The sequence below is a fragment of the Cryptosporidium sp. chipmunk genotype I genome, assembly GCF_004936735.1.
Source record: "Cryptosporidium sp. chipmunk genotype I strain 37763 chromosome Unknown contig_2, whole genome shotgun sequence".
In the NCBI taxonomy this organism is placed as follows: domain Eukaryota; phylum Apicomplexa; class Conoidasida; order Eucoccidiorida; family Cryptosporidiidae; genus Cryptosporidium; species Cryptosporidium sp. chipmunk genotype I.
In genome coordinates, this window is record NW_027125624.1 from 44,895 (window position 1) to 59,042 (window position 14,148).

A 14,148-nucleotide genomic window follows, 5' to 3' on the forward strand; every position below is an offset into this window, starting at 1 on the left:
TAAAAATAATAAATTTTTAATCTATTTCGTCAATTATAATCTACTATTTCCAATTTACAGTACTAGGAGAAAAAATACATGTCATTCAAAGTTCATGAACTGTATCGTATAAGAAATTATAATTTTTGCGGTCTTGATTTAAACAGATAATTAAATGATGAACTATAAAAAAGAAGAGTTAGAGATTTTTATGAATAGAGCGATTGAACTAGTAGGTAAAACAAACATTTTTGAAAATCTGCAATAATTTACTATTTTTTTTTTAGTCGGAGTTCGCAGTAAGTAATAACGAAGTCCCTGTTGGCTGTGTTATCGTAAATAGAATCACAAAGAAAATTGAATCAGAAGCGCATAACGAAACTAACATATCGAAAAATGTAAGTTATAAAAACTCCAAATAAAGTAGTTAAAAATATATTACTTAGGGAACTAGACACTGCGAAATTATCGCTTTAGAAAAATTAATAAATAAGTGTTTGAACAGAAAAATAAACAATTCAACTCAATTCACTACTAAAAATCGAGATGAATGCAGTGGCACAAAATTTAGGTTCAATCTCGGGGAAATTTATGATTTATTTGTAACTGTAGAGCCCTGTATAATGTGTATAGGATTTATTGATCAGTTGGGTAAGTTGGCACTTAAAGTAGCTCATTTCTTTTTTTAATAAATTATTCAGGTATACATAATATATTTTTTGGATGTAAAAACTATCGCTTTGGTGGTTGTGGATCTGTATTGGACTACCATTATTTAAATAAAAGCTCCAAGATTATCCTAACTTCCGGAATCTGTGAAAATGAATCAATTAAAGTACTTAAAGAATTTTATGAAATCGGAAATCCAAAAGCTCCAGAAAATAAAAGAAAAAGGCCACTAAAATCATTAGATTGCTCATCAACTTTTACAAAAATTAATTATATTTCCTAAAATGCAGTTAGATTTATAGCTCTACCATTAAGATTCATTATTCTTGCAGGCGTAATTGGTTTTTCGTCCGTATTCACAATTCTGGTGCTGCTTTTTGGACTTAGAGAATAGTTAAATGTACTACTACTGTTCGGAGTTTTTCTTGCTACCGAGCTGAATACGGAACTTTTTTTATCAGGTAATTCTCTAAACTGGTGGCTTTCACCTTTAGAGGTTTCGAGCTTGATTTTGAATTCATGATTGAAGCTGTTTTGCCCTAAATTGTAATTAATCTGATCAAACCACCCAAAAGAATTATCAATAGTTTGATACTTGATTATTTGATTATATTGGATCAATTGATTGTCGAACCCTCGTGTAATTACTAGTACAGCAGCATCGTTGGAAAAATGATTGCAAAAGTTAGTTGCAGAATTTAAAGAAACAACTCTATTATTTGCACTGTACTCATATCCCCTTTTACAGTAATTGTTTGTTTTTACTATAAGCTTAATTGAATTTTTATTCATAAATTCTTCGATATCATAGGAATCATAACAGTAAATATTTTTTTCAAAAATATCGACATCTCTTGTATGTTCTGCATCTGTCTCATTGATAAAATCATTACGGGAGCTATAAAAACTTGCTTGATCAATAATTTCTGACCAAAGACAGTCAAATACACATCTATCACTTCCAACTAACCTATTATTAAAATCAATTCTGTTAAATAATTCTTCTGATTTTACATGTATTGGCTTAGGTATACCTGACAAATGTTCAATTTTTTTAATACTTTTGCCAATTCCTGAGTGTAAACACAGCACTTGATCATCAATTAGTGCAGAAATTGAAAAAAATTCGAAAGCGTCATTAATTCTTTCCCAAATAGCTTCACCATTCATTCCAAATTTCTGTTTACATTCCAAATGAAATCCAGACGTCGAATTAATCGATGCGTCTTCATGGTTGCCTCGTAATAAAAATATTTTATCAGGAAACATTATTTTTAAAGAAAATAGTATTGAAATTACCTCCAGAGAAAACCTTCCTCCGTCTACATAGTCTCCCAAGAAAACATATCTCATAGATAATATATCCCCTCTATGGAAATGGGGCCATGAGAAGTTTTCGAAGAAATACAACAGGTCAATTAATTGCCCATGAATGCCCCCAAAAATTCTAACGGAGCTATTTCCTTTTATTGTAAGTAGACTGTCCTCACTTCTGATAATTTGTACGGCTCTATCGCAGAGATCCATTATTTCTGAATAATTCAATACGTTGTTTATATACATTTTTTCTTCAATATCAGAATTATTTTCGAAGTTAGTTAAAAAATTCATATAATACTCGATTACTCGCTGTTCCAAAGAAATAAGTGCTTGATTTTGGAAGTTGTGAGGAAATAAATCTAATATACCTATAGAGTTCAATTTGATGTCTTTTTGGCTTTTATCAGCTTCAAGCGAGGCTCGATCAAATCCGCTGTTTACATTTGTTTGTTCCATGATTGTAGATGCCCATTTTAACCCGGTTAGCTCTTTAGATTGAGCTTGCTTATTAAAATTTTGATTAATGGTGTTTTTGAGACAATTTTTTGAAGAAAAAATTGATATAAATGATTCATGCTTGCTACGGTCATTAATTGAATTATATTCATTACTAACATTGTCGTTGATAAAATCCACCAAGTCTAAATGAGTTCGCAAAAGCCAACCTGTTCCCTTTAAAATATTATTTTTCACCGAATTGTAAAATGCATTGAACCCAAATACTCCATCGTAGTGAGCAATTAAATGTATGGCATATTCTCTTGCTTTCGATTCGCTCATTGACAATGTTTTTTTGGCTAATGATCTGATAGAAGATATGTGAATAATCATTCTTTTTAATTCATTTAAGTTTAGGATTCCATTTCTATCTGTATCATAATAAAGGAATATAAATTGTAATCTAAGCTGCCCAATACTAGTTTTTGGATCGTTTTTTGCCAGAGGACTTAAACTTAACATTCCAGATGTAAATTCAATTTCACTAACAATTCCATCTTGGTTTCGATCCATAAGGTTATAAAATACAGTTCTGTATTGCTCATCTGTAATTGGATTATCATTTAAAATATTCAAAAACTCATTCAACGTTAAGTGGCCATTTTTTTCCTTCCCGTAACTGGAAACAATATCACGTAATATTGAATATCTTTCTTGCCAACCCATTTCTAGAATAGCTTCATCCATAAGTTTACCAAAACTTTTCCATGGATACCACTGTTCTGGCCGAATAACTTTAGAAGTAATTCTTTCGGCATCCTCAGCGCTTGCATGAAGATCATGGTTTGTAAATTTAGAGTTAAGAATTTTAGGTCCATAAATTGAAGAAGCATCCATTTGATAAGAAAATTAAGCGACTATATTAGCACTTGAAATATATCGAGCTGTTATATTAAAATGTTTAAACGATTAAAAAAATGGGGTTGTTTCTCTTCATGAAGTCTTAGATCTCGCTTCGATTCTAAAGTAGTAAGAACCATGAGGATTCCCGCAATTCAATTTCCCCACTGAATTAAGCTTTTAATCAATTTTGTGGGGTACAGACAGTTTAACTTCTATAAATAAAATGATTAGCAATACTTGTTTTGAATTGTTGTTATCTAAACCAATTAAAACATTATTAACCCAATTTAGAACTTTTACAACACAGCATATTGGAAATTCATTAAAAGATTTGTTAATAGACTAGATCCTAATTAAAAAGCTATTACCCGAATTAGATGTTAAGTTTAATCGCCTTAATAGTACGATATAAAAGAATCATTATTTCAAATGCCAAGGTATTAATCTAATGTTTAATGTAAAGGTTCTGAATATTTTGATCTCGAGCACCTTCTTGCCCCATTGAAGACTTGTTACTCGACAAATAATGCCGTGAATATAGTTTATTCAAGTAAAGTAGTGATAACGATGAATGTTACCAATGAAAATATAAGTGTTGTAAATAATACAGATAAATATGAAGAGAGCCTAAGGGGAGACAAGAATACAGACTTTTGAGGAAATCAGCGATCATTAATATTTGTTCATATAAACTTACTGGTAGCTCTAGATAATTGTTAATGAATGGAATTCCAAAGAAGGTGAAGGTAACATATAAAAAAATAGAAAGTGTGATAAATGAAAGTATAATGCCATTCAATCGATCCATATCTTCATATTACATTTTATTTAACTGCGAAAAAAAAAAATTTTGCGCTCATGGGGTACTTGAATTTCCACTATTTATTTTCGCATCTCATAAATATCGCTTTGTGTAATAAATAGCAATGTGAAATAGCAGAAAGAAAAAAGAGTCAAAATAAATGCAGAGTAATACGGTATTGCAGCGATATTAAATCTTTCATTTTGATCATGACGAAAATTGCGAACAGTTGTAATTGATTCATATGATATTGTATTAAAACCAATTCTTTTATGGTTAATTACGAATTTATAGACTCCCCAAACTTCGGGAATCTTGAATGTGCTGCTAAATGTTGAACTTTGGGATTCATCTACACTTTGTTTCAAGTAAGTACGTATATACGGATCTAACATTGTAAATTCAAGTTGAATATCTTCTGAATTGTAATTTTCCCATTTATCGTTGGTAAATTTATAAAATTTGGCGGAGAAACGAACTATATCTTCAACTGTGTAATTCAATGTTTCATCATAGTTTTCGATCATTTTTTTGAAATTATCGTTCATCTTTCTGTGTGAAATATCCGCAATTTTTATCAACCCTTTTTGTTGAAATGACCATAGAAAAATTTCTTTACAGAACTTAGAATTTTCATTGTTAATTCTTATCGTCTCGTCACTACACAATTTTCCGTCACTAGAGAATGTCGCTCTTGCACCATTTCTTCCCTGCATGGACATTATTAGCCCAATTTCCTCCCCAGTACTAGAACTAATGTAGTTTCCAAACAAACTTAGAGATTTTGACTTTATGTCATTGTTAACTGAAATACATGTATTGCAAGCTGTTAATATTGGAATTACAAGCTCGTTGTTAGGAATAACATTGGAAAAGCCTACTCCATGGTACAAAATCTTTTTTTTCAAAAGTTTTTCTGAAGAAAAAATAGCATCGGATTCAATAAAATTGTTCGAAAAGATTTTTGTTGGCTGCGTGACTTCATATGTAGAAAGATCAAATAAACGGGTATTTTGAGGTAAGAATGTTATTCCTGCGCACTCTTTTGCCAATCGAATTATACCTTTATTTTCCCCAATATTAAAATTGTTATCGAGTGTATCAACAAAAATCACCAAATTTCCCCCTCTATCAATGAAATTTAAAATTTTGGATACGTATGACATGGGGAAGGAAGGGTGCGCATCTGAATTATTTATATCCAGAATAACAATATTGTTGTAGAGAAGCTCATCATAAAGAAATAATTGCAAATCTTGTTCCTGTGAATAACGATTATAGGTTTTTATCTTGATCTCATGACCAGCTGACACGAGGTTTGAAATGAATATTGAATACTGTTGTTTAATGTTTTTTTCGTTTGAATTTGTCAAAATGAGCAATTCCAAGCTAGTTAAATCTGCATTGAATATTTGTTTAGGAGCTTCACCAAGTGTGCCAACACCTGCTTCTATCGAGTATAAAAAGAAGTAGACGAAAAGAATAAAAAGCTTGAACATTTTTTATTTTACTTGATTTTTTTTTTTCTGTCAAAACATTTCAGAGGGAAAAGAGGGGTAACTTTTTTGTTCTCTCATTTGTAACTACTATATTTACTATGATAATATATTAGATAAATACCTGATTCAAACTTCCTTTCAAATAAATTGAAGCTGTATATGGTTGAGGACTATCAATAGATTATTTAATTTATTAGTTAAGTACTACTTTTTATTTCAAGCATCTCTTTTTTGCCATTCATTTAGCGGATAAATAAATGTCAGTTAGAATAATAACAAACTACGGTGACTTAAAATTTGAACTGTTCTGTTCTCAATGCCCAAGAGCATGCAAAAATTTCCTTGCTCTTTCGGCAAGTGGATATTATAAAAACACAATTTTTCATAAGAATATTAAGGGATTTATTATACAAGGTGGAGACCCAACGGGCACAGGAAAAGGTGGAGAAAGTATCTATGGTAGATATTTTGACGATGAGATTTGCCCAGAATTAAAGCACGACAGAAGAGGTGTTCTTTCAATGGCAAGCAAAGGCATCAGTAAAAAACCAAATACAAATGGCTCACAGTTTTTCATAACTTATTCAAGTTTACCACAGCTTAACGGAGAGTATGTTATTTTTGGTAAGCTGATAGATGGTTTTGATACTCTAAATACGCTAGAAAACTGTCCATCCGACGAATCTTACAAACCAATTGATGAAATAATTATTAAAGATATAGTTATTCATTCAAACCCTATCGCTGACCAAGAAATACTTGATTAATACAAATATTTGCTATTATTTTATACCGCCCGAAAAGATACTTCATCATAATTTCAATGTTTCAAAAAGAACTAGGCGAAATAATTATCGATCAACAAGAAGATGAACATGGTGAGCTTCTACCATATTCCAAGATAACTAAAATTCTAAAACTTGTAACTGATAAAAAATTCACAAAAAAATCGGTTCAACTAATACAATATTCTGCTACAAACTTTATTAAGGAAATCTCAGAGCTTTCGGAAAAACAATCAAGAATTCGCTATAAAAAAATGGATAAGGATCAAACTGTTACAATTCAAAAGGAAGATGTCATTGCAGCGATCCAAAAGGGTGGGAAAAAATTTAGCTTTCTTAATTTTTCTACAGAATTTCTTGAAGACAGTTTCTGGCACATGGAAACGAACTAAAGTTACTCTGAATACTCTATCCGTGTGCTTTTTTAGAAATATTTATCTTCATAACGACTTTATGCAAGAAGTAGAGTTATAAATTTATTTAAGCCTTTCCTTTATGCGCGCTGCAAGTTTTTTTTTTAACTATTTAGCAATGGAATTAGAATTACTTGTGTAGGTATTCGATCCAAACAAATTAATTATTGCTTTTTATTACCATGTCTGAGTTGCATGAAATATTTATGGAGGATATTTCTCTTCTTCCAGGATGGATATTACGAAATTTATCATTAATGCGTGAGATCGATAAAAAAAGCAATGATATACAAATTACTCTCGAGGAAAAACGTAGCAAGTATCTGAAAGAGTTAAGCAAGATAACTGATACTAGCTCTCAGAATATTGACAAAAATATTAGTAATTTTAAGATAGATGAGATAAACGAACTACAGAAGGAACTAAAAGCACTATTAAAGGAAAAGATCGCAATATCAGACCAAAGTGTTCACTATATTAGATATGATGGTGAAATTTTAAAAAAACATTATGAGCAATTAAGAGAATCATTTGCAGAAAACTGTATGAATGATAACGAGTCTAGTTTGTCAAATAATTATTCAGGAAGGGCTAGTCTTCAAGGCCAAGTAAATTTCAAAAACTCAAGTTTCGGTAATGCTATAAATAATATAGCAAATAACCCTAATGCTCATGAATCAAGTACTTGCCGTAACTCAACTTCTGAAGCAGGCAATTCTAGTAATAATTGGAATAATGAATCGCAGAATGGGGATCAAAATATTGAGTTTCCTAATAAACCATCTTTCGTTCATGATAGCAATAGCCGAGTATCAAAAAGGCGAAGATCATCTACTGCAGCTCATTTTAAGGATAATTTTGATCAGATTACAAAGAACCCAAATGATTTTGCCCAAAAATCGAATTGTCTGAAAACAGATAAGTCTAATTCATTAAATGATAGTAAAAACAAACTATGCTCGACCTGCGAAGGTATTGAATTGATTAACAATAGGTTTGTTCAGTGTGAATATTGTTCAAATAATATGCATATTACATGCAGTTGGTTAAACAACCCTTATATTTGCCGGAAATGCTGTAAAATAAATTCCGTTAAGCCTTTAATTACGTATGATATTGAGTATTCTGTTCCACTAATAAATACCCCCAAATCAGATAACACCAAAATTTCAAAAGGATCAAGGAAAAAGTAAAATTCTTATAGTTTGAGTCGAGTTTTTTTCCAAGAAACTTAACTAAGTACTAAAACTAGCTGTAATTCGTATAGATGCATAAATTTAATATTTATAATAAACTAATTGTTTTATCTGCATACGTGTATTTTCTTTATTTGGAATTGCAAGTAATGGTGATTGAACCACTTGGAGGATGAATAAGCAACGAAATACTAACGTTTTTACGATAGGAATAAATCATGTAATATTGTTAAGTAAAAACACAGCTGTGCATCAAATTTTAAATTAAATAAATAATACAGCTATTATTCGTCATTATAAGAAGCTTCAATATTAATTAATTTTGAAATATTATGTTTTGTGAGGTACAGCCAAGGATTAACTGTCTAATAAAATACCGCATAAATAGAACTTAAAAGTCAAGGAAAATTACAAATAGTTGTAAACTATCGTATAATCATATCATTTTCCAAATAAAAAATATTAATTGAATAATTGGGAAATTCAGTTTAAACGATGTCTGTTGTTTCTTATTCAAGATTTCTTGATAGTGCTATTATGGGAATATTCACTATTTGCTTGTCGGGTCTTACTCTCTATTTGTTTGGCGAGTTTTGGGGATTGTGCCAATCACCGCCCCTTTCTAAATGGAGCATTGGGAAAATCATGTCAACTTTATTTCCATTTAAAAGAACTTTTGATGTTAACCTGACACACATCTTGCTCTTTTCAATAATTATTTGTTTATTAAGTTTAAGAAGTGACGAAGGCACAAACAGTTCAAAGTGTGGGCAAAAACAAAAAAGAAATGATTAGCTATTATTTTACACTCCTTAACGGCTTAATATATGTCCAGGGTTATATGATATATTGACTGCACATTCTATTTATCATACAAAAAAGAACAAATCATTTTTGTGAAGGCAACCCTAACTTTTTTTAATGATGTAGATAGCTGTTTCTCATACGATTTCTATAACTTAATTGTGTAATTAAAACATTCGGGTATTGAGTTACCTTTGAGCTACTTATTTATATTCACTTTAGTCTGTGTTGCTAGTAACTAATGTTCTCATGTATATTCAATTGTTCGTTATTCTTATAAATTAGTTAAAAAGAAGAGAATGAAATGTTTTATTTGTTCAATCTGAGATACACAATCATGCCGAGAGCAAATTTCAAGTTAAATGTTGAAAAAATTTTGTAAATCTGATAGTTTAACAACTAGAGATTAATGGCATTAAATTATAGTCTCGCGAGCACATGAAATTTGTGTTTTTGCTATTAAAATCTTCATTAATTGTTAGAATATGATCAAAAATATTAAAACTAAATTCGCACTTAATTAAATAAACAATTTATTTGTAATTTATTACTTTAAACCTGACTTATTCATAATAGTAAATTTATTTGTAAAGTACTACTGATAAATTTATTAGTATATCTAGAAATGCTTCCACAAATACAGAAAGGTATATGTAGAAGTGAATAAAACCGTATTAAGATCTGAATTTGTGTATTACCTTAGTTTTTATTTTGTATTTGCTGAAATTATTGTCAATACTATTCTAATTATAGCATGCAGCGCCAAAAAATGTCTTGTCGATCGTTAAAAAGTGGTCAACTTAATTTTTCTATTTAAGTACTTCAATCACTGATAAAGTAGAATAAAAAGAAATTTTCAAATATGAATGAAGGTTCATCCCATATTCAGAGCAAAAAAATACCACAAAATAGAATATCGGATATTCAAACAATTTTTCATCTATTTGATAAGGATAAAGATGGAAGCATTAGTGGATCTGACTTATTTGAGACATTCAAATCAATTGGTCTTGACATCCCTCCACAGCAAATAGATGTACTGTTAAATGAAATTAAAGGGCGCGCAAGCACAGGCATGCAGCAAGATCCAGCAATATCTAGCTCCATTGATTGCGCAATGTTTTCTGGATTCATTAGCAGACAGCTTGACTCAGCACCCTTAAGTGAACAATTAAGGGAAACTTTTTCATTGTTAGATATTAATGGGGATGGCTATATTACACCTGAGTGTTTAGCAGAAGTTTGCTCGAAGCTCGGCGTATCACTTACTGATCAGGATGCGAGACAGTTAATGGTACAATCAGACGGCCAAGCAAAAGCTGATTATAGTAAATTTGTGAAGCTTATGCAGCTTTCAAAGGGTTAATGTATAAATTAATTTAATATTATTTGTCATGTGTGGCATAAATTTGCTCCACACATTTAGTTAAAATTAACTTAATAATCTAATATTTTTTTAAAAACTAACAAATTCTTCCATTTGGTAAGAATATAAATGTTTATTCAATGAATACTAGAAATGGATGGGACTGAGAAGATAATTAAAAAAAACAATGTTTTGTTAATTTTATTCTTAACAATATTTTTGATAATTGCAGTAGGGATTGGGATTTATATAAAAATAGAAATAAGTAATACATGGTTTAACTACAATATTTTGTTGAATTCTGTATTGGAAAACTCTAGATCACTTTATCTTGGCCTTAATGATGGTGTACTGCAACTCTATTCTTGCGAAGAAAATGTTAAGCAAAAAATAAAAACCGAGATGAGTAAATATTTAAATACAATTCCAAGTGTTGTGTATTTTTTTCCTTTTTCGTTCTGTTTAAGTAACTTCAATTTTAGAGATATCACTAACAACATTCATTATGACTATTTATTGACTGATATGGATATTTGGTTATCCAATTCACTTTCAAATTTTTCCAATATTCTAGAAATTATTGAAAATTGCATGAATAACGCTCTATCAAATGCACTTTCGCAAGAGTCTGCCTTCCTATTAGAACCAATTATAGTTTCAAAAAAACAAATGTGGGCAATTCATCAAAAAATGATAAATTATTCAATTATTATTCCAAAAGAGGAGTACGAATTCGGCCAAGACACTTTAATTTGTAATAATTCTATGACACATGACTTGGAGGGTAGTCCAAGAATCACTGGAGTTTTAATTAACGGGAGTGAATATCAGGCACCTCTATTTAAAATAGACAATAAATTACTGGATAAAGATTTTAATAACTTTTCAATGAGTGATATTGATATTGAAAATGTGGAAGCTGACGAGATTAGTCACGATCAAATTATTGAAAAGATTAGACTAATGCATAGCAGTAACATAAAACTAAGTGAATTCAATCTCATTAGCCACGAATCAGAAAATAAAGAATTTTCGAAAAATCTAAGTGAAGCTGATTATTTAAATCAATCATGTGCTAATCCGCAAGAAAGAAACAACTCTTTTGTAAATATCTCAAATCCGAGAACGCTAGAAGTTCTTAATAGTGTTATTAACGGAAGTAATGGTTCTAAATCAGCATTTAATAGAACAATATATATTCCAACTTCTTCTTTATTAAGTATTATTGAGGTATTTTCTGAAGGTATGAAGGAGTTAGAGAGGAATTTGAGTAATAATTTGCAGGAAAATATAATGTTGATCCAAGTTCTTTCGTCAATAATGATCCTTATTTTTTTGATTTTTACCTTGCTTGTTTTTGTTCCATTGGTATTAATAGAGAATGAAAAAGGAAAGGAAATATTCTCAAATTATGGGCTTTTAATAGTAGAAAGATATCAATATTTTTCTAGAAAATACTCTCTCGAAATTAATAGTTCTTTTGGAGAATTCTATTCGTTATTTGAGAGGCTTTTTAATGTTATTCATAAAATGGTAGGAGACAAAAAAAAAGAAAAAAATAAGATTAAAGAAATGAATAAGGCTCAAATTCTAGACAATGCCAAAAATATTCAATTGAATATTGTTTACAAGCAATTAATTGGAATATTTAAGTTTAGATTATGCTATCTTTGGAAGCTTTCTATTTTAAGTTCATATTGTCTAGCAATAATTAGCGAATGCCAATGTGAATTTAGTGCCAAAGTTATTGATTTAAGTAATAGAAATATGAATTCAATATTGGAGACGATCTCAAAACTGATGGATGAAAATTCACCAATGGCTGAAATAGTAACTGAAATGAACAGTAAAAGGCTCGACAATCACAATTACTTGAAATTATTTTTAATTTACATCGTTATTTGCAATTTGGTTTACTCCATTAATTCAATGGTAGGCAAAAACAAAAAAATAAAGTTAACATCTCAAAAAAAATCAATTTTATTATCAATCAGTTCAGAAGAGGAAAATAAATCTTCATCAAATAACTATTTAATGCCATCGAATTTTTTAAATTGTTTTAATGGAAGTGAAAATGCAAAAAATATTTGTGAATGCTTTGAAGAATTTAATATAGAAAATAATTGGCTTAATATTTTGATAAACCGATTAAATCTAGAATTTTCTATTAAAACAAATTTTAATGAGGTATTGATTGATATATCAAACAAAAATAATGGTAATGAAACAATTAATAATTCAAGCAAAAACAATTATTTGCAAAACCAAACACTTGAAAATGGATTCGCATTTGTATTAATTTTAGAAAATCTTACTCCATATCAAAATTATATTATCGAAGATGAATGTTCAAAAATGGAAATTAGTTTTATTCGGACAAAACATTCAAACTTAAATTTTATTTCACCCATTAACACGGAGTTACTACTCATTTTCGCAAATAAAATATCGATTAAGCTAGACGAAATAATTAAATTTGTTTCAGAAATGATTAATGATCAATCTATTATTCGTGAAATAGTGATTTTCTGGTTGGAGAATGACGAAACTGTTCAAGGTTTGAATTGTGAGAACAATCCAAATAAATCAAGCCTTGATAGCTTTAAATTATCAAACTCTTTAGATAAAATTAATTATTGTACAACAGAATCGAGCCAGAACGCTCACTATTTATTAAATAATTATGATTCTTTTCATAATAAACATGTAAACAATATTAAAAAATTTTTAAAAACAAAAATTATCCAATATTCCTTAAGAGAGCCATTATCTCACTTAAGTATGAAAAAGTTGTTGTCAAATTTTGATTGTGAAAAAAATAAATCGGATGGTCAGTTTTTACCAAAAAATTCTCCACTTCAAAATTTCATTGATTTCATTGATAACAATATTTATCTGCAATTATCAAATATGAACTTTTTTGCAAACAATTTTATTTTCAAATTAAATAATTTGAAGTACAATGAAAAATATCTTAATTGCAATGAAAATAATTATTTATCAAATGAGTTTATAGAAATAAATAATGGAATCCTGATTAGAGAATTTAAACTATCATTATCAATATATTCAACGATTAGACCGTATGATTGGAAAATAGATTTTAATGAAAAATCAGTAAAGTTGGATTCTGTAAATTCAGTATCACTTAATCGAGATCTTGATTATAAAGCTTTAAATGATCAACTCCTACTTGTATCAGAATCTGAGTTAACATCTGGAATAAGAAATTCGATCAGAAATATTTTGTTGTTGTCGTCAATGGATAAATTAACGGAAAAAATTGACTTATTGATGTATTTTTGGGAATTTATTAAGAGAAATACATTGATTAAAAATGAAAAGTTGCTACAATATTATTGTCCTAAGTTGGTTTTACACTGTATGCTTGTATTGGAAATTTTAGTTAAAAATTCGATAGGTTTGATCGAAAATATTGCCTTTGATTTCAACAATTTATTGGCACTAATTATCAGTTTTATTTCAATTCCATTTATTAAACCCGGTATTTCATCTGATGTGATTTCATTTTCAAATGAGATTATTCCAATCTATTCGAATAAACTTGCACCTTTAGAAGTCCAAGTGTGTAGTATTTTGGAAAACATTCTATCCTTGCCGAAGTTTTCAAATTTATTTGACGATTTCGAGGTAAGTTAGTAGCTTCTGGAATATTTCAAAATTAACTATCTTCAGAAATGTAAAATGTTAATCCTAGTAAATATTTTATCTATTAATGAGGAAGTATCATTTGGAATTAAGCACTGGATAAGTGATAATGTTAACAATCATAAGAAGGGAACAGCTCTTATTTTTTGCGAGCCAATTATCAATCATATAGTCCGAGATAGTAACGTTCTTTTTGTATCAATTCTTTTCAATACAAGTAAGTTAATATCAATTATTTCAATAGCCAGATATTCTTCCTAGTTTTATATAGCCAAACTTTGTTTCAGAAAGAATACTCCTTGGCC

At 29.4% G+C, this 14,148-nt stretch overlaps 9 protein-coding genes across 9 annotated transcripts; 7 read left to right on the top strand and 2 right to left on the bottom strand.

Moving 5' to 3' along the window:
- Positions 1 to 157: 157 nt before the first annotated feature.
- On the top strand, positions 158 to 881 carry ELE39_001908 (CMP dCMP deaminase; the record flags this gene model as incomplete). The annotated part of the gene is made up of 5 exons (XM_067345631.1): positions 158 to 211; positions 267 to 377; positions 426 to 630; positions 681 to 814; positions 858 to 881. The coding sequence occupies 5 exons, from the start codon at positions 158 to 160 to the stop codon at positions 879 to 881; spliced, it is 528 nt and encodes a 175-aa protein (XP_067199519.1).
- A 46-nt stretch (positions 882 to 927) lies between these two features.
- On the bottom strand, positions 928 to 3,303 carry ELE39_001909 (calcineurin like phosphatase with 3x Efhand domains at N-terminus; the record flags this gene model as incomplete). Its single annotated transcript, XM_067345632.1, has 1 exon — positions 928 to 3,303. One exon carries the CDS (start codon positions 3,301 to 3,303, stop codon positions 928 to 930), a length of 2,376 nt encoding a protein of 791 aa, XP_067199520.1.
- Positions 3,304 to 4,191: 888 nt separating this feature from the next.
- ELE39_001910 (dolichyl-diphosphooligosaccharide-glycosyltransferase beta subunit) lies at positions 4,192 to 5,610 on the bottom strand (the record flags this gene model as incomplete). Its single annotated transcript, XM_067345633.1, has 1 exon — positions 4,192 to 5,610. The coding sequence occupies one exon, from the start codon at positions 5,608 to 5,610 to the stop codon at positions 4,192 to 4,194; it is 1,419 nt and encodes a 472-aa protein (XP_067199521.1).
- Positions 5,611 to 5,867: 257 nt separating this feature from the next.
- On the top strand, positions 5,868 to 6,377 carry ELE39_001911 (peptidyl-prolyl cis-trans isomerase; the record flags this gene model as incomplete). Its single annotated transcript, XM_067345634.1, has 1 exon — positions 5,868 to 6,377. The coding sequence occupies one exon, from the start codon at positions 5,868 to 5,870 to the stop codon at positions 6,375 to 6,377; it is 510 nt and encodes a 169-aa protein (XP_067199522.1).
- A 56-nt stretch (positions 6,378 to 6,433) lies between these two features.
- Positions 6,434 to 6,787, top strand: ELE39_001913 (ING1 ike with an N-terminal globular domain and a PHD domain; the record flags this gene model as incomplete). Its single annotated transcript, XM_067345636.1, has 1 exon — positions 6,434 to 6,787. The coding sequence occupies one exon, from the start codon at positions 6,434 to 6,436 to the stop codon at positions 6,785 to 6,787; it is 354 nt and encodes a 117-aa protein (XP_067199524.1).
- A 203-nt stretch (positions 6,788 to 6,990) lies between these two features.
- On the top strand, positions 6,991 to 8,001 carry ELE39_001914 (uncharacterized protein; the record flags this gene model as incomplete). Its single annotated transcript, XM_067345637.1, has 1 exon — positions 6,991 to 8,001. One exon carries the CDS (start codon positions 6,991 to 6,993, stop codon positions 7,999 to 8,001), a length of 1,011 nt encoding a protein of 336 aa, XP_067199525.1.
- A 498-nt stretch (positions 8,002 to 8,499) lies between these two features.
- Positions 8,500 to 8,799, top strand: ELE39_001915 (apicomplexan small; the record flags this gene model as incomplete). The annotated part of the gene is made up of 1 exon (XM_067345638.1): positions 8,500 to 8,799. One exon carries the CDS (start codon positions 8,500 to 8,502, stop codon positions 8,797 to 8,799), a length of 300 nt encoding a protein of 99 aa, XP_067199526.1.
- An 871-nt stretch (positions 8,800 to 9,670) lies between these two features.
- ELE39_001916 (2x Ef hands) lies at positions 9,671 to 10,174 on the top strand (the record flags this gene model as incomplete). Its single annotated transcript, XM_067345639.1, has 1 exon — positions 9,671 to 10,174. One exon carries the CDS (start codon positions 9,671 to 9,673, stop codon positions 10,172 to 10,174), a length of 504 nt encoding a protein of 167 aa, XP_067199527.1.
- A 153-nt stretch (positions 10,175 to 10,327) lies between these two features.
- On the top strand, positions 10,328 to 13,834 carry ELE39_001917 (uncharacterized protein; the record flags this gene model as incomplete). The annotated part of the gene is made up of 1 exon (XM_067345640.1): positions 10,328 to 13,834. One exon carries the CDS (start codon positions 10,328 to 10,330, stop codon positions 13,832 to 13,834), a length of 3,507 nt encoding a protein of 1,168 aa, XP_067199528.1.
- Between the last annotated feature and the right edge of the window lie 314 nt (positions 13,835 to 14,148).